A 19,433-nucleotide genomic window follows, 5' to 3' on the forward strand; every position below is an offset into this window, starting at 1 on the left:
CGTTTATATATTAAATATATTTATATATGATATAATTTATATGAATATAAATATATAGCCGTAAAAACATGTAAATATTTTCAAACTATATGCTGTATATGTGATATTACATATTACATATTACATGTATATCATACATAATAAATATACACAGTACACACATATTATGGAAACAAAAACTTTTATTTTGGATGCGATTAATCGCGATTACATATTTTGATAGCATTAGTTTTAAGTCATTTTTTAAAAATGCAGCTGTTTTTTTCTTTCTTTTTTTTTTTGTCTGTTTATGAATGAAAATCATCTAATTCTGTAATCATAAGTATATAAGCTTTATTTGTCTTCTTCTATTATTAATCCAAATTGTACACAATCCCAAAAGTTACAGTAACAGCGACAGCGTGGTAGTTGCGTCATCACAATGCGCCAGAGTAGCGCGAGCTGAATAGAGATTCAGCTAAATATCCAAGGTGCCGTTTGTGTGGTTTACAAGTTTTATGAAAGGTTTTGGACATTTAGATGTTTATATATCTGAGGTATTTCAGTTATTCCTTGCTTCCTCTTTCAGTTGGGCGGAGATGATCTTTAGCAGCGTAGCGTCGAACTTACTTTCACTTTGTCAGTTTCCGTGATCCATATTTTATCGTGACTTAGCCTGCATTTCTATTCGAAACATTTGGATGGGATTGTCGGTGCTTTGTGGGGAATATACATTCATCCCACTTTAGACATTAAACCAAATGGAAGAAGAGAGCGGTTGTTGTGCAGAAGTCGTGTCCAAAGTAAACAACGATTTATTGGAGTTCCTGCGCATCGATGTGGAGCTCGAGCCCTTGTGTGGCAGAGAGGAGACCACGTGCTCTGTAAGGCGACACTGAGTCATAATAATAATACTGAGATAAATACATTTCCCTGTGCGTCACCCGTTTCTCTGCTTCTGCAGAAGAATGTCATGCGTAAGCAGCGGAACTGGGAGAGGAGACTGGAGGCGAAGAAAAGCAAAAGAAAAGAGGAGAAACAAAGAAAGAAGCTCAACAAACAAAATAAAGGTGATTGGGTCTTAATACAGCATGTTAACTTACCTGACGATCTTACTGTGTGAAGTACATTTTCATGTCCCATTCATACATGTCTGTATGGACTATATTGGTTTTAAATATTAAAATTACATTTTAAATTGTATGGAATTCATGGTTATTTATTTCACTTAAATATATAAACATACATTTTTTTAATGACGGTAAAGGCATTTATAATGCTACGAACACCATTATAAATATTGTTCTTTTAAACATCCTGTTAAACAGAGAAAGGCAGCTATATGTTTTAATGCATAAACACTCATTTATACTGTAAAAATTAGCCTTGTTTCTCTTTTGAACCATTAGAGTGCTGTTAGATGTAGTTTGGAGTATTACAACAATTAGTGCTGTCAAACGATTAATCTCATCCTAAATCAAAGTTTTTGTTTACGTAATATGTGTGTGTGTATTGTGTATATTTATTATGTATATATAAATACACACACACACACACACACACACAGTATATATTTAGAAAATATTTACATGTATATACATTTATATTCCTATATTATATATAAATATATTTAATATATAAACATACCCTATTTTTCTTATATATATATATACAGTGGGTACGGAAAGTATTCAGACCCCCTTAAATTTTTCACTCTTTGTTATATTGCAGCCATTTGCTAAAATCATTTAAGTTCATTTTTTTTCCTCATTAATGTACACACAGCACCCCATATTGACAGAAAAACACAGAATTGTTGACATCTTTGCAGATTTATTAAAAAAGAAAAACTGAAAAATGCTCAGTATTTAGTAGAAGCACCCTCTTGATCTAATACAGCCATGAGTCTTTTTGGGAAAGATGCAACAAGTTATTCACACCTGGATTTGGGGATCCTCCGCCATTCCTCCTTGCAGATCCTCTCGGCTGAATGGATTCGAAAACGGTAAAACTCAACTGTTTAACTCTAGGGGAGCTGGAAAATGAGCCTATTTTCAAAAATAGTGGAGTGTTCCTTTAAGTGTTAGTTTTTTATTTCAGCTTTGATTCAATTACAGAAAACAATTTTTAATAGTTTTAATTTTAGTTAACAATAACACTGCCTTAAACAACATCTGTGTCATTTTTCCACATTAAATATTGTATTCCAATCATAAATGAGTCGGATGCGAAAGTAAAATTGGCTGAGTGTGATATTAAGGTTAAGTCGTAAAGTCAAGATAAAATTAGTAAGTAACTTACAATACCTTATTTCTTTCGTTTTAGTTCTACGTAAATATTTATTACGTTTCCCTGTTAGCTTTAGAGTGCGTGGAGGAAGATAAAGTCTACATCCTCGGAGGTTTAGTGGATGAAACCATACAAAAGGTGAGACTCATACTTGTGTTCATATTGTCATTTATTAAAGGTACGTTAATGAGAGATTTTATAGTGGAGAAACAGCTAAACTAAACATGATCTCATGCTGTATTCTTTAAGAAAATAAGCTACACGAGGGCGAAAGAGCTCGGCGTTCGCACGGCGCGGCTGCCGATTGACGAGTACATGGTGAAGAGACCAAACCCCAAAAACTTCCACTCTAAAATCCTAGCCATTAACCAAGGTGATCACATTCTCTGACTCCGCTTTTACATACTGCCATCAGAATCCCGTAGTGTATAATTAGCATGTGCTGATGTGTTCCAGTGTTTGAAATCCTTCTGACATTTCGGGACATTAAAGACTGGACTAATGCGCTTGCTGCGGGAATACCTCCAGGAAAAGGTTACATGGTGGCGTCAGCGGCATCTACAGACATAAACACTCCAGAAGAGCTGTAGACACACATAGGCTTTGGTTTCATAGAGTTTATAAGGCCTCGAGCCTATAATAGTGTTATGAACTCATCTATATATTAGACGACTTTATGTTTGACTGAAGTAACTTGAATTAATAATATTCAAAATACTTGACTGCATCTTTTGTATCACGTTTCTTTTATTTTGAAATGCTCTAATTCGGTTGTCTCAGGGATGGTTTTGCACAAACAGTCTAAATACTGAGCTGATGGATATTTTGTCAGCATTAAAGCCACTGGTTAAAACTGATATATGCAAGGATCACATTACAAGTGATAAAGTAATCACCAGTGTTGGGGTTAACTCATTACAAGTAATCAGATTACTTTTTTTTATATTTGCTATAAATAGAACTTACTATATTAAAAGCAATCAAGCCCTACTTATATTTAAAAAGTAACGCGAAAGTAATATAACGCATTACTTTCCATAAAAAGTAACTAAGTAACGTAATTAGTTACTTTTTTAGGGAGTAACGCAATGTTGTAATGCATTACTTTTAAAAGTAACTTTCCCCAACACTGATAATGACTACGTCTGTGTTTGTTAATCTTTTAGTGTCAAATATAGAGGCAGTTAGATTGTCTTTCACTGTATACATTGTTTAATCTAATGCATTAGGAACAGTACATTGGGCCTTTATCTTTGTAATAATAACCAATCTTGACTAAAACTGCATTTTGGTTAAGTAGTTGAGCATCAGCGCGACCTATTGGCTGATGTTTGTAACTGCATAAAATGTATTGCCTTCACCAAATCCCACTGAAGAATGCATGTATATGAAAGAATAGTTCACCCAAAATGAAAATTTGCTGAAAATGTACTCTCCCTCAGGCCATCCAAGATGTAGATGAGTTTGTTTCTTCATCAGATTTGGAGAAATGTAGCATTGCATCAGTGTCTCAGCAACGGATGCTCTGCAGTGAATGGGTGCCGTCAGAATGAGAGTCCAAACAGCTGATAAAAACAATACAATGATCCACAAGTAACCCACACCACTCCAGTCCATCAGTTAATGTCTTATGGAGTGAAAATCTATGTTTGTAAGAAACAAATTCGTCAATAAGATGTTTTAACACAAATTTTCTATAATGAACTATTTAAACACCTGGACTCTTATAATCCTTCAAAATGCCATTTTGTAAAATATACTGTGATTTAAAAAATAAATTTAAAAAATGGTAAAGTGAAACTAAAATATGCGTGCGCTAATTGCCAATGAAAACTATTGGTTTGCCACCGGAAAGGATTGTGTGCATACCGGTTTTGTTTCTTATTGAAACACATAAATTCACAGTTTATCCAAATGTGCCTAAATATATGTTGACAAACAGATGTATCTAAAAATCCAAGAGGATAATGGATCTGGTGAACCCATGAATGAGTGTCGCATGGTTTTAACTGATCTCCTGTCATTTTTAATTAACTAAATCAATGTTAATACATAATGTGTATAATTTAAAAAAAGGAGAATGATATTTAATCTCTTCTGGTCGACCTAGGTCGCCAATCCTTGCCTAATAACAGAAACAAGCGTTACATATGAATAACCTTAAACACAGAACCATTCATGCTTAATGGCATTTAATTATTTTAGGTGGCATTTGATAGATTTGTTAGACTTTCGTGAAAGCATTTACAATTGTTTCTAAAACCTGTAACACGTTTGGGCTGAGTTATTGTTGCATTTACGTCGTTTTGCCAGCCTTTAGTGTTTTTTGAGTGAAACCATTTCTTACCCCAAATTTACACTGCAAAGGTGAAACAGAAGGGATTCTGAAATAATATTTATGTATTACATAATGATATTTAGAGGTAGCTCGGAATAAAATAACGCATTTTCAGTATGCAATTTTTAATAGAACATTTAAATAAATATGTAATAATCATAATACGATAATAACAAATAATTTATAACGCAGTTTACATGTTTAAATAACCACTCGGACCATGCACTCCCCCTCAAAGACTCATATAGAATCAATGAACGTTCATCAATGATAACAACCCGTGATTAAATCACAGATTACTACCAGATTTACGCTCAGAGAAGTGCACTATCACTCATCATCGTGGCTTGAGAGACGCAATACTTCCGAAACACATTTCCTAGTTAAACACTATAGAAATGATCCCTGAAAGTATAGTCTTAGCTTCTCAGAGCGCGCGGCGGGAACCGCGTCAAAGACACCATGAGGCTCACAGACGGTGGGGCGCGATGACGTCACCGCGGCGACTTCAAAGCGATGATTAAAGCAGAGCATGGCCCATACTTTAAGACCACACATATTCAATGTATAATGATGTAAATGGATTTATTTGATAAAGTCCACAAAGTTAAACGTGACTTCAGTGTTGTCTCAGGGATCACAATCTAAATGTGATCTAATATTTATTCATTTATTTAATTTATTTTATGGCCTTGGGTATACAGGGATCACAATCTAAATGTGATCTAAACTTTATTTATTTATTCGTTTGTTTATTTATTTATTTATTTATGGCCTTGGATACCCAGGGATCACAATATTAATGTGATCTAATATTTATTCATTTATTTAATTTATTTATTTATTTATGGCCTTGGATACCCAGGGATCACAATCTAAATGTGATCTAAACTTTATTTATTTATTCGTTTGTTTATTTATTTATTTATGGCCTTGGATATCCAGGGATCACAATATTAATGTGATCTAAAATGTATTTATTTATTTATTTATGGCCTTGGATATCCAGGGATCAAAATATTAATGTGATCTAAAATGTATTTATTTGTTTGTTTGTTTGTTTGTTTGTTGATGGCTTGGGATATCCAGAGATCAGAATCTATATGTGATCTAAATGATACTAGCTTAATCTTTGAATAAATACAGAGCGCAGGATCGTGCTTGTATGATGATGATAGTTATTATGATCTGGGGTTTGAGGACTCATGGGTCAGTTGATAGATATAACGTGTGACTCTTGGTAATAAGCTCTTATGCCCACATATGTTTTACATTTCATGCCAGACAGACTGAGGATATATGATGGATAAATGAATTGCAGCAGACTTTTTACACGGATTAAACGTTTATGTTGTGCTTAGGCTTCATACTGGAGGCAGCCCCCCTCTCTCTCTCTCTCTCTCTCTTTTGCTTCTTTACAGAAGCTGGTTTCGCCATCGTCTGGTCCCGGCATAAATGGAGCTCCTAAACTCTTAATAACAGTCTTTCAAACGAGAATCCCTACCATTTCTTCACTGAATCGCTAATATATTCAAACTCAGGCATGTAATAGTCGGATGGGATCTATGAACTACATCAAGGACTAATTTATTAATAACGACGAACCCGTTTGTCATCAGTATGAAGCATAAATAATGTTTAATAATAGCTCGGATGGAAGATCTTTTCAGTCTTTCTCTAATAACTTGGAGGATTTTGATTCTATACGGAGTGTGCTTCTTTACAGGTTCGTAGGACTCGTTTTATTTGATAATATATTGTGTGTTGTTTGTTTGTTGCGTGTCTCAGCGACATAACGTTAGTTGAATTGTTGAATGCCAAGCAGCTTTTTCTCGCATGCCGGAGGGGTTTTAAAGACCATGTGCGGTTTTTGGGGGCCACTTGGGTGCAGACACATTTACATATTTTAAAACGAGTAATTACGGCTTTAAACCGAACTTTATATCAATATGACAAAATCGCTAATTTATTTAGAAGCGTTAGCTGTCATTATAAACGTCTAGTTTATTTTAAAACGAAGCTTTCATAATATTTACTATTCCATTATTATGCTATTTGCTTTTAATTATGCTAATTCAAATACTATTAAATGATTCTGAAGTCGCCAGGCGATTCTGTTGTTGTTGTCGTTTCTTGTAACGTTAGCGTAACTACTTTCCACGCTGTTCAACAGAAGCTTCCGTGTTGCTATAGAAACGACTCGATTCTACCAATCGCTGTTTGAGAAACGCGTCACGTGGTTGGACGAGACCCGTATGCGGATAACAAGGCAAGACGCTGTTGTCGTTAAGAAGAATGCGCCTCTTGTAACAGACCTAAATGGACACGAGCACAGTTTATTGAGTAGAAAAATGCGCTAATGGCTTCTAGACATTTTAAAGATGAATCCGACATACGCGAAAATAAGGAGGACGAAGGAGGGAGCGAAACTGATTCTGATGCATCAAGTTACAGTTACTCAGATTACTCCGAGTAAGAGCATAAACAAATTCAAAAACTCTCATTATTAATAAGTGGATTGCTAATTAGATATCTAGCATTTTGCATGCTTCACTATAAAACTTGGCTTTCGTTGTAAACTTGGCTGCATTCTTTTGTAAACATATTAGACCTGTATATAACGTTAATGGTGTTAGTTTTGGTTTTATTATTTTTTTACGTTAAGTGTATTAAAATAACAAAATCTATTATAGCTAGTTTGAGTTCGACACTCTTCATGTTTTGGTTCATTTCAGTTGAGTGGTCTCTTCTGACCCACATTTAGAAAGAGAGGCTCATGAAAAGGGAACATAGACTTTGTCCATTCCCTGCCCTCTCTCATTTTTAAGGGGATTTTCTGTTTCCAATTTGGAAAGTCAGCCATCATAAATAATTATATGCTATTCAGCATCTTTAGTGACTTTATGGACATGGTTGCCAAGAGCTAACCACCAAAGCAGTGTGGCTTAATTTAGAAATGGGGAAGAAAACATAATGTCTGGCTGAATATTGAGTTGAGTTTTTCTGGAATGAAGGAGAGGATTCGGTTTCAAAGCTTTAAGATGTGTGGCTTTCCCTGCAGCATTGCTTATGTAGTGTTTAGTTTGTGTTTCAAGACACTCTTATATCATGTATTGCTTCATTACTGGTGCTGAAATGCAGTCTGTTGCAAAAAAGTGAGAGACTGCAATATTTTCACGCGCATAGAAAACAGCAAATGTCTTCTTTTGCAGAATATTGTGTTTGTGAGACGTGCTTAGTTGATCGTTTGCTATACTTCATCTTAAACTATTTTAAATAACATTTTTAAATTTTTTAGTATAATTATATGTCTACATGCAGTCTGCGAAACTCAAATCATTGGAGAAACTACATGGAGTTTTAATTTTAAAATGAATTTGTCACTTTTGTAAAGCCTCCAAAGTAAATAACAATCAGTTAATAAGTCTAATATATGCTTTTATCTAAATTTGAACCTTAAAATTGCGATAATTGTGAATAGTTAATGTCCAGTGTGGTTATTGTTAACTAAAACTAAAAATAATAATAATGAAAACAACGCAACTAACCAATAAAACTATAAAAAATAAAATACGTTTAAGATTAAGTACTAAAATTACTAAAACCAAAATAATAGAAATGAAGCTAAATAGGAATGTTTGGAAAAATAAAAATGACTAAAGAGCATAAAAATTACTAAAACTTTAAATGATAACTGAAAATATAAAATCAAAGCTTATTCAAAATATTAATAAATACTACACAAAAAATGGCTTTGAAACCATTTTCACTCAGAAATTGCTAGTAAATTTCGCAATTACAAAGAAACAGCAAGTAACGCATTTAATTAAACATGTAATTTTGAGGTATACAACATACTCCAATAATCTTTGTTTTATTTACAACTTTGAAATAATATCCAAATAAATCCTACAGTCGATTTCTACTTTTTGTAGTTGGTTGAATTGGTTTAGTTAGTTCCTAGTAGGGATATGCCGGTATCAAATTTTCATGTTGCGATTAATTGCTAATGCTTTTATCACGGTATACGGTATTATCACGATATTGAAATTTAGTTTTAGTTATTCACAGCTGTGGGAATGGATAGATTTTAGAAAAAATAAGCTGGGCTGACTCAGAAAAGTTAGTTCTGAGAATAATGACAGTCAGACATTTTTATTGTCCATCCATTGTCCATACTTTCTTAAGGCTACTGCATTCTGGATTTCATCACTTGCTCTAATGTATTCTTTGTTTTGTGTCACAGTGACCTGGTTCCGGAATGGCTGGATGACGTCCAGAAGAACGGTGAACTCTTCTATCTGGAGCTGAGTGAGGGAGAGGAAGAAGCTCTGCTGGCCCAGGTCTCTGCCAGTCACTCCGCTGCCACCAATCACGTCCGCTTCAGCGAAAAGGAGGCGGAGATCATCACAGACAATGGCAAAAAGCAAGCGGCCTCCAGCAACAAAACCGAAGCAAAACTCAAGAAGTTCACCAAGATCCTGAGGCGAAAGCGGCGACCATCTCAAAGGAAAGCCGCTGATGGAAAAGACGCAGGGTCTTCCCAGCGTCCCACCTCCATCTTGAAGAATCAAGCGGGCCAGCGGCCTGGAGTCGTGGTCCAGCAGCAGCGTCTGAAGGATGTGTGCGTGTATCTGAACCCCAAACGTCTCGGCGGTTCCTCATCTCCGTCTCCTGAGAGAGGCGGTTTGTTAGAGGCCTTGCTGGGTGTCGTTCACCGTCCAGGAGGAAATGCAGGGAAAAAAGGGGGAAAACTCATCATCCATGGTCTGGTCCCTCACAGTCCCGCTAGCAAGTGTGCGGAAATTCTTATCGGTAAGCGCAGCTAGACAAGGAGTGGGTCAGTTAGGAAAATGGACTAGTATTTTTACTTACAGACTTGCACTACAGTTCAAAAGTCCAGTACGATTTTTGAAACTTTGCACCAATTGCTTCGCAAAATGATTCACAGCTTCAAGTGCTCGAAAACACTTGATGCCTGCTGGTCAAAGCTGTTTAAATCCAGGCCAAACATGCATAAACACGTTTTAAAAACCAAGTGCAAATATTTTATTGAAAGTGTAATCTATTAAATGCAATTTGCAAATCATCAAGTTCCATTAAATATGAAGTGTCTGTTTAACATGTGTTCTTTTATTAATTTGCAAGGCTTGTTTTATGGAGGGCTTGGCTAAACAGGCCAGTAAGAAAATATTAACTATTACTTTTCCTTTTTATTATACCAATGTGTCATTAAAATGTCTGCAAATTTATAAAACTGGTCCAAGATTAGTTAAAAACCATAGACACTGGTTCATGGGTTCACTGTTATCAGCCTTACGGGTGAGCCATTGAAGCTTTAAAACATTTCAAAACAGTCGTAACAAAGCCTTGTCTACAGAAATCATGCGATTTTTGAAATTTGATATGCACTGAACCATGGGTTCGAAAAGAAATGATTCACAGAGGTTTCAAAGCTTCACAAAGCACTGATTTGAAAGCATACATCACTAGTTTTTCAGTTTTAGCGCCCCCTATAGGCGGAATTGGACGAAATTTGGTGTGTGTCCTCAAAATGTCCTGTTGTCAGCGTGTTTCAAGTTTCGTTATGTTTGGACATTGCGTTTAGCAGATACGTACCAATTTGTACAAATGGGTCTCTCAGATCAATTAATTAACTTATTAGAGAACGTAATGTTGATTATTGGAAGCAACTTGCTTTCATTCAAAACACCTGGTGAGTTTCCTACAAAAAAAAATCTATCTGTTAAGTCAAATTACATGTTAAGTCAAGTTACAGCTTGGTGTTGTGGTTGGTTTTACTCATATTCTCTCTCACAACTGCCTGTTAGACACTCTCGGTTTATGTCCCTACCACATTTAGTAATGATACAATTGGAAGCAGTTTTTTCAATTGCGCTGTATATTTACAGTGAATGGTTTTCTGATGGTGTCCTAAAGCAACATTCAAGGGGAACCCGCAGTCGTTTTGTACCCGAGACAGACCAAAGAAATTCCAAACGGGTTACACCACCCCGAAAACTCTTTCCCCAGCAGCTTTTTACGATTGTTTCTCAAACGCCCGTCCATACTAAAGCAATTAGACCGTTTATCTGAAATAACTTTGCATGCCGCAAAGGGAAGAGTGTGCAAATCTACCGAAGGCAGGTGGAGGTGCTGTTTGATGTGCATTTGTTTTTATCTTGTGATAGAGATACAATTTGCCTAAGCTGTTTGCACACTGGAGAATCAAGCGACAAGTTGCAGATGTGAGTTTTTCATGTGTTCTGTAGGTGATGCCCTGGTTGCTGTGGACGATGTGGATGTTACTTCAGAAAACATTGAGAGGGTTTTGTCATGTATACCGGGCCCCACACAGGTAAGTGCGAGTTTTTGTGTCTTTTCCTTGCAAATGAGCATCTTTCTAAGACTAAATGCTTGAAACAATGAGCCGAAGTCTTTTTGAAGTTTGAGCAATGAAAATGAACAAATGTATGGCTCAGAATGCTTATTTGGCTCTGTAGTCGTCTGCAGCAGTCAAATAGTTCAACCCAAGCCGAAAACAATCTTAAATCTCAGATGCTTTTCACCACTTGTAAGACAAACGCTCAGTTTTCCCGCCCGCAGACCTCCCGTAAACTCACAAACGCTGAGGGCGCATCAGGTCAACTCTACATTTTGGGAGCTGAGGTCTGTTTTAAGGGATTAATTGGCTTGAAAATGAGTTGTTGTTTTTTTTAACAAGACATAATCGTTTCAGATGAGCACTTTCTAAAAGTGGTTTTGGTTTCTGGTCTGTGCCTCTCAGGCTTGCGAGTAAGCGCTCGGCCTGACTGATTTTATTCTTTTCCTGAAAACCTTCCAGACTAACAGTATTTTTTACATTAACAAATAATTCTGCAAATTGTTAAGAGTTAAACCTAATTTGGTTAAATGTGCTTGCTTAAATATTGGCGGTAATCTTGTCATAAACAAGACAAATGGACTGTCAATGTGCATTAAGCTTTGATAGTTTCCTCATGTCGTGAGCTGCCGCTGATCTTTTTGGGTTGGTGTTGCTTGTTGCAAAATGTTGGTACAATTTTGCCATTTTCAATTGCATTTTCCATTTAAAATAGTGATTGATTTCGACCCAAAACACTTCAACTAAACCCCAAACCCAGAAGCTGTGTGAAGTCTGAATGCACATTGCAAATGAGCTCTAAACTCAGCTCAACTGGTGTTTGAAAATAAAAGCATATAAACATAAACCCTATTTTTGGTTTCAGAAATGCACGTTTAAAACATTAGTAATCTGAACCCCAACTGTTAAACTTTGGCGTGCAATGTGTCCCGCACTATTCATGCAGTCATGAACGAGAGATAAGCTGTTACATCTCTAATCGATCAGTTTTACGATTTTTTTTCTTACATGAGAGACTTGAGACATATAGAGATCAGAATATCATTGAGACTCATTTTTTCAGACCTTCATTCAGCAAGGTTGCATTCAATTGATGAAAAGTGACAGTAAAGACATTTATAATGTGACAAAAGATTTAATTTTCAAATAAATGCTGTTCTTTTGAACTTCCTATTCATCAAAGTATCCTGATTAAAAAAAGTTTTCCACAAAAAATATGAAGCAGCAAAATGGTTTTCAGTATTGATAATAATCAGAAATGTTTCTTGAGCAGGAAATCAGCATATTAGAATCATTTCTAAAGGATCATGTGACACTGAAGACTGGAGCAATGCTGAAAATTCAGCTTTAATCACAGGAATAAATTACATTTTAAAAATAGAAAGCAGTTATTATAAATTGTAATAATATTTCATGTATATTTCACTGTATTTTTGATCAAATGAATGCAGCCTTGGTGAACGGAAGAGACTGCTTTTTAACTAAACAAATCCATTGCAGAAAGGCAACATGCACTCCTGTGAAAGATGCTCTTACACAAACAAGTCTTAACATCTTATGTAGTGTTTTTAGGCTTTTTAGATTTTTAGTTATATTTACTCAACAAAACGTCCAGAAAGCTTAATTAAGAAGTCCTTTTTTTTGCCGTGCTCTCTTAAAAATAAAGGTCCCAAAATGGGAGAAGAAGAATCATTTTGGCTCTGCAAAGAACCTTTGAACAGTTCTTAAAAGAGCCATTTTTCTTCAAGTGAAGAACATTTTAAAATTCTAAAGAACCCTTTTGCACTATAAAGAACCTTTGCATTGGAAAGCTTGTTAAAAGCTCTTCAAGGAACCATAGATGCCAATAAAAACCCTTTATTTTTAAGTGTGGGGATGAGTTTCTCACAAGCAAGCGTCACTCACAGAAGATGTTGAGTTCAGTCAAACGCTGACGGTCTGCAGCCGTGTTTTTCTGTAACTATAGCTAGTTACGCTTCTTTCTGAGAATGCTTTCCATTTGATCACTTCTCAAGCTGGTCTTGTTCACTCAGTTGCCTGAAAGAGGACGGAATGTCGAAATTACAGAGTTGCGTCGCGACGGCGGTTATGCTAACGCTTGTTTTTGTAGGCCACAGGAAAAGAGCCATTATCCTGTGGAGAGGAGAGAGGGAGAAAGTGATTAAAGGACGAGAACCGATAGTAAATTACACCGTAGGACAAAAAAGGACAGGCAAGACTATTATGATATTAGGGTAGAGGAACTGTGCTCTTGTGAGGTTTCAAAAGGCTTGCCAAAGTTTTAAAATCAGCTTTGCCTCGGCTGGTGAAATTATGAGGTAAGAGTTGCTTCATCGTTGATTTTCAATGTTAAGACCGACCTGAAGAGTTTCTAAACCACAGGAACAAAACCATCACTGACAGCAGCCTTTCTTTGGACACTGACACCAACACTGGGTCAGATTGTGTGTTTGTTTTTGAAAGAAAGTAATGGTTTTATTCAATAAGGATGCATTAAATTGATCAAAAGAGACATTTATAATGTTGTAAATGCTTTCTATTTCAAATAAATACTATTCTTTTGAACTTTCTATTAATCAAAGAATCCCGAAGAAACAGTTTCCGCAAAATATTAAGCAGCACAAATGTTTTCAACATTGATAATAGTAAGAAATGTTTTTGAAGCAGCAAATCAGCATATTAGAATTATTTCTGAAGGATCATGTGACACTGAAGACTAGAGTAATGAGGAAAATTCAGGTTTTATCACAGGAATAAATTACATTTTAAAACATATTGAAATAGAAAACAGTTATTTTAAATAGTAATAATATTTCACAGTTTATATAATTATTATTACAGTTTTTACTGTACACTAAAAATCACACTTACTTTAACTTAAAACATTCAGAATCAAACTGGCTGTACAAGTTATTTGAACTTAAATGATATTAAACTGACTTAAAAAATTAAGGTGAATGTTGTGGAAATTAATAAATGACGTTGAAATTGGTTAAAATAATCTGATGAATGGAAAATATGAAAAAATATGACATTGATTTCATATTTTTGTAGTGTATTTTTGATACAATTTAATTCAGCTTTGCCATCACATGAATAAATTATATTTTAACATATATTCAAATAGAAAATTTGAATTGAAATTTTAAATAGAAAAACTTTAAATTGTATGGTAAAATAAATGCAGCCCTGGTAAGCAGAAGAGACTTTTTTCAAAGACATTACAAAATCTTACCGACAGTACTGCAAGTATCATAGGAAATACTGTTTTTTTTTTTTGAAGCAACATATAAATAAAAAATAATACTTATTTAATAATAGCTCTTAAAAGTGTCAGCCTGCAGACCTCTTTTGGCCCTACTCTATGAAGACATCATATCTACAGTAGGGATATGCCGGTATCAAATTTTCATGTTGCGATTAACATTTACATTTGTTCATTTAGCAGACGCATTTATCCAGAGCAACTTACAGATGAGATGTGTGATGTGAATATGAGGTCGGTGTGGAAGCTGGTGTGGTTTTCCCGCCCGCCGTCCTCAGGCTCAGCGCTGCAGTCCAGCTCTGCATGTTAAACAGCCGCGTGGGAGTGAATACGCCGCTTTCTGGGAGCTGCTGCTCTCCTTGATCTCTGAGTGCATGGCTTTTATGATCTGCACAATCTTAGAAAGCTACGGTTTGTTTTTAGCAGCAATATGTGGCTGACTTTGGAGCAACATGTTTACCTTGAATCTTAAATCTTATGTGTGAGTTGAATGCTGCAGGTCTTCTGCTCACCAAGGATGCATTTATTTGATTAAAAATACAGTAAGAACAGTAATATTGTGAAATATTATTACAATTTAAAATAGCTGGTTTCTGTTTTAATATATTTTAAAATGTAATTTATTCCTGAGATGCAAAGCTGAATTTTCAGCATCATTACTCCAGTCTTCAGTGCCACATGATCCTTCAGAAATCATTCTAATATGCTGATTTGCTTTTCTGATTATTAACAATCTGCTTCATAATTTTGTGGAAACTGATTTCAAAAGAACAGCATTTATTTGAAATAGAAATCTTTTGTAACATTACAAATGCCACTTTCAAAGTAATTTTGCATGTGGGAAATCAGACACAAAGAGATCAGATGTGGAGGAATGGCACAGTATTACTGCAAAAACTGTTTATGTTTCTGAATTACTGAAGCAGCATGTGGTAGAGTACAGCGAGTCTCTTTTTACACAACCACATCTCTTTACACCATCATCATTCAGCCTTTCTGAGGTTATTTACTTAAGTTAAGCTTGATGTCAGGCTGTTGCACCAAAAATATAAGTTATACTTATTTATGTCAAGTAATACAACCCTGGCAATAACAGCAATTATTATACCGCTGTGCTCAATATGCTCCATTATTTTAAGTTTAATTTAGCTTGACCTTGGTGCAAAGGAAAAAGTTGTTGGCGAGTATGTAAAATAAATTTGGCGATCTCAAAGAACCATAATTTCTTGTCGTCTTTCCAATGTTCATGCTGAATTGGACAATTTCTCACACTGTAAGAAAATAAATTCTAGAAAAAGAGATGTTTTGGTCATTTTTGGTAATATTGGTACTTTTCTGCCAGGACATTATCCTTTAGTTTTACAGACATTTTTATACACATTTATGCCCTTCATTCATGTAATACAGTAAAAATATAATACATTAAATATTAATATTGTTAATTAAAAAATATATTCTAAAATATTATATTTCAAGCGCAAAATAGTTTGACATGCTTTTTTTTGGGACGTTAAATAATGGCGCAAATACCAGTAATTTGACGAGTGCGAACGTTAGTAAATCGCGTTTCGTGATTCATTTTAATACTCTCCTCCCATAACTTTTGCGTCTGAAAGGGAAACTCCTAAAAATGCATATCTGCATATTCATATTCGTCTTTAGTAAAACCTGATAGTACTATTTTAACGCCAAAAGATGGTTTGCGCTGGCGCAAGCTGTTAGTAAATCTGGCCCCGAATTAGTTATTTAATTATTTTAGTTAATTTAATTAAATATTATGTCTAATTTTTGTTGTTCGATTTTGGATTGAAACTAATTTTGGATTGTGTGTGTGTACTTGTTTATGCTACATTGTGTACAAGGATAGTAAAACCTGAAATTGTTGAGATTGGGGGAAAAAAATTATTAAAAATAGTAAATGATGTGTAACAATGCAAACAGGTTTTCTGTAAAGGGTAGGTTTAGGGTTAGGGGATAGAAAATATCGTTTGGTCAGTATAAAAGTAATAGAAGTCGATGGATAGTCCCCACAATTCACAGAAACAAACGTGTGTGTGTGTGTGTAAACATTAATTCTTGCAAAATGTTGAAATATTATTAATACTTTCATATAATAGTTTGTAATATATAATATAATAATATAATATATTCATTTATAGAACATTTCATTTCACACTAAAGGCCCTGATATACTTCAAACAAAGTTCTTTTTCGTTCTTCGTTTGAGGGCAAAAAGAAGTTCGAAAAGGCTAAGCGACGGTATACTGTTTTCGAACATTCCGACACCCCCGTGCTGCTGGAGGCGGGGTTGTAAACGTGTCACGCCGACCGCGTGTACCCCCTAAACACAACAACGATGGCGGCTGTGAGAGAAGAACAGTTTCGTAAACATCTGGCAGTAGCATTGATCTATTCAGTGGCAAAGAAAAATAACAAGAACAAGCGACTTAGATGTTATGTGCGTCCACTTAACGAAAACAAAAAGAATGATGGCGAGTTTGCCCTTTTTATTCAGCAAATGCAGAGCACAGATGAGGAAGTGCAGTTTTCATACTTCAGAATGTGCGCCGCGCGGTTTGACGATCTCTTGAAAAGGGTATCGCCATATGTGAAACATGCAAAAACGCACAGGACACAGATTTCCACTACGGAGAGACTGGCCTTGACACTCCGAGTACTAGCTTGTGGGGCCACGCAACAAAGTGTGGCTGAAACATTCAAGATTGGACCGTGCACAGCCCGCAAGATAGTCGCGGAGATGTGTTCTCCTGTTTGGCCTCCGTGGAATGAGAAACGAACCGGGGGGGGATATCGCACGTCGAAGGCGGCGGAGTTCCAGAACACACCCACCGACTGCATAATCGCCACGGACCAATGGTAGCTCAAAGGTGTTTAGGAGGCAAAACGAACTCCCCCAAAAAGTTCGCTTTGGTGAGCTGTTTCGAACTCGAACTTCGAACTCGAACTTCGTTTCGGCCTGATTTAGTTCGAAATTACGTCATTTCAGTTCGTTCTTCGATTTCGTTTGAAGTATATCGGGGCCTTATGCTGCGTTCAAGTCCTCCTGGGACGTTCGTACTTATGAGTTGACAAGTCGTAATTACGACGCCAGGTGCGTTCAAGTCAGTTTAGTCGGCACAAGATGGCGGTGTACCTTTTAATAAATTACAAGAAAATACAACAGGGTCTGCATTTTTTTACTTGGATTTCAGCTGCGTAACAAGAACATGACCAATTTAAGTTTATAGGACAACTAAACTATCAATTTAAACAAAAATTTACGGTCAACTACAGACGTTGCATCCATCGATTCCGCCATGTTTCTCATTGACACGCCCCCAACTCGGAAACTCGGGGCTTAAAGAAAATTTCGAGTTTCCCACTCGTAATAACGACTTTGTGGTGGCATTCATGTGCGTTCAACTCGTAAATACGATCTATCCGACATGACTTGAACTCACCATAAGTGCAGCAGAACCGTGAACCTATGGTGATCACAAAGAACATGGCAAAAAATAAAATTATTGTTTATCCACCCAAGTTTTGTTAATTGATCGCTATTAAAAAATGCCCTGTAATTCATATAAACTGTGATGCTGTATCTTGGTCTTGATTTGACATTAAATCTGAGCTTGTGTTCATGTCATGTGGAAACTATGGAGCCAGTCGACGGTATACTGTTTTCGAACATTCCGACACCCCCGTGCTGCTGGAGGCGGGGTTGTAAACGTGTCACGCCGACCGCGTGTACCCCCTAAACACAACAACGATGGCGGCTGTGAGAGAAGAACAGTTTCGTAAACATCTAGCATTGATCTATACAGTGGCAAATAAAAAGAACAAGAGCAAGCGACGTAGATGGTATGTGCGTCCATTTAACGAAAACAGAAAGAATGATGGCGAGTTTGCCCTTTTTATTCAGCAAATGCGGAGCACAGATGAGGAAGTGCATTTTTCTTACTTCAGAATGTGCGCCGCGTGGATTGACGATCTCTTGAAAAGGGTATCACCATATGTGAAAATTTTTCACCGATTTCCACTACGGAGAGACTGGCTTTGACACTCCGAGTACTAGCCTGTGGGGCCACGCAACAAAGTGTGGCTGAAAACATTCAAGATTGGACCGTGCACAGCCCGCAAGATAGTCGCGGAGATGTGTTCTCCTGTTTGGCCTCCGTGGAATGAGAAACGAACCGGGGGGGGATATCGCACGTCGAAGGCGGCGGAGTTCCAGAACACACCCACCGACTGCATAATCGCCACGGACCAATGGTAGCTCAAAGGTGTTTAGGAGGCAAACACATGCAATTCAGTTCCTGTTTTATAGACTCTTCTTAGTGTAAGTGTATTAGAGTATTGTCCTGTCATCATCACAGTATTTATTTGAGGTTGTTTCTCAGCTGAGGTTGACTCTGGAGACGGTCTGTCCCGCCGGGAGGGCTCCGGACTCGAGAGCGAAAGCGGCTCCTGTGGTCAGTCAGCTGGTGCGTCTGCTGTGGGGCGAGGACACTGTCGAGCTCCAGATGTCCATCGCACATGTCCCACACATAGTCATGTACCTCTCGCTCAAACTGGACTCCGATTCGCCGCAGGATGAGGTCAGTCCTTTTGACTTCATTCAGAAGTACACAGTGTTCTGAGACTCTCCCCATTGATTGCATTACAAATGTCATTTTCAGCTTGAAAACTGGGCAAAGCTAAAGCTGTGTGTGGATTTTTTCAGTGCTTAATCCATTAACATCCAAAAGAGTTTCCCCAGTTAAATCAGTCAGGATTAAGCATGAATGGCTCGCGTTTACAGCAGCATCAGCGTGACGCGAGGAAGACTTTGGAACGTTTTATTTTTAAAGGTTTGAATTACTCAATTCATAAAGAGAAGCAAAATGTGAATGAAAAGTTACGATTGGCGGAAATGCAGCTGGGCGACTTTCACAAAACCTGTACAGAACATGTCTGGATTTTAAAAAAACAACATAATAAAAATAAGAAAATTGTAGTTAGAAATATGTTTAAGGGCATTAATGTTTTTTTTCTTTCTATTATACAGTTATTTTCAAGACAATTAAACACATTTTGCCCTAAATAAAAAAAAAAAAATCACAATCTAAAATATATTAAATATAATAAAAATATTATAAATAAATATAATTTTATATATATATATATATATATATATATAT

General features: G+C 36.3%; 1 protein-coding gene and 1 long non-coding RNA gene across 2 annotated transcripts in view; both read left to right on the forward strand.

Moving 5' to 3' along the window:
* The first annotated feature begins 2,286 nt into the window (after positions 1-2,286).
* LOC107745097 (uncharacterized) lies at positions 2,287-3,170 on the forward strand. The gene is made up of 3 exons (XR_001640567.1): positions 2,287-2,406; positions 2,518-2,641; positions 2,725-3,170. It is a non-coding gene; the product is annotated as an uncharacterized LOC107745097 (long non-coding RNA).
* Positions 3,171-6,857: 3,687 nt separating this feature from the next.
* The window catches only part of LOC107745135 (protein inturned-like), a 32,254-nt gene continuing 19,678 nt past the window's right edge, over positions 6,858-19,433 (forward strand). Inside the window, exons 1-4 of the mRNA XM_016558978.1 lie at positions 6,858-7,078; positions 8,853-9,421; positions 10,879-10,964; positions 18,654-18,851. Coding sequence (XP_016414464.1) covers positions 6,966-7,078; positions 8,853-9,421; positions 10,879-10,964; positions 18,654-18,851 — 966 coding nt within the window. The 5' untranslated portion in view covers positions 6,858-6,965. The remainder of the gene's footprint in view (positions 7,079-8,852; positions 9,422-10,878; positions 10,965-18,653; positions 18,852-19,433) is intronic.

The sequence above is a fragment of the Sinocyclocheilus rhinocerous genome, unplaced genomic scaffold (genome assembly GCF_001515625.1).
Source record: "Sinocyclocheilus rhinocerous isolate Xijiao unplaced genomic scaffold, SAMN03320098_v1.1 scaffold1153, whole genome shotgun sequence".
NCBI classification, from domain to species: Eukaryota; Metazoa; Chordata; class Actinopteri; order Cypriniformes; family Cyprinidae; genus Sinocyclocheilus; species Sinocyclocheilus rhinocerous.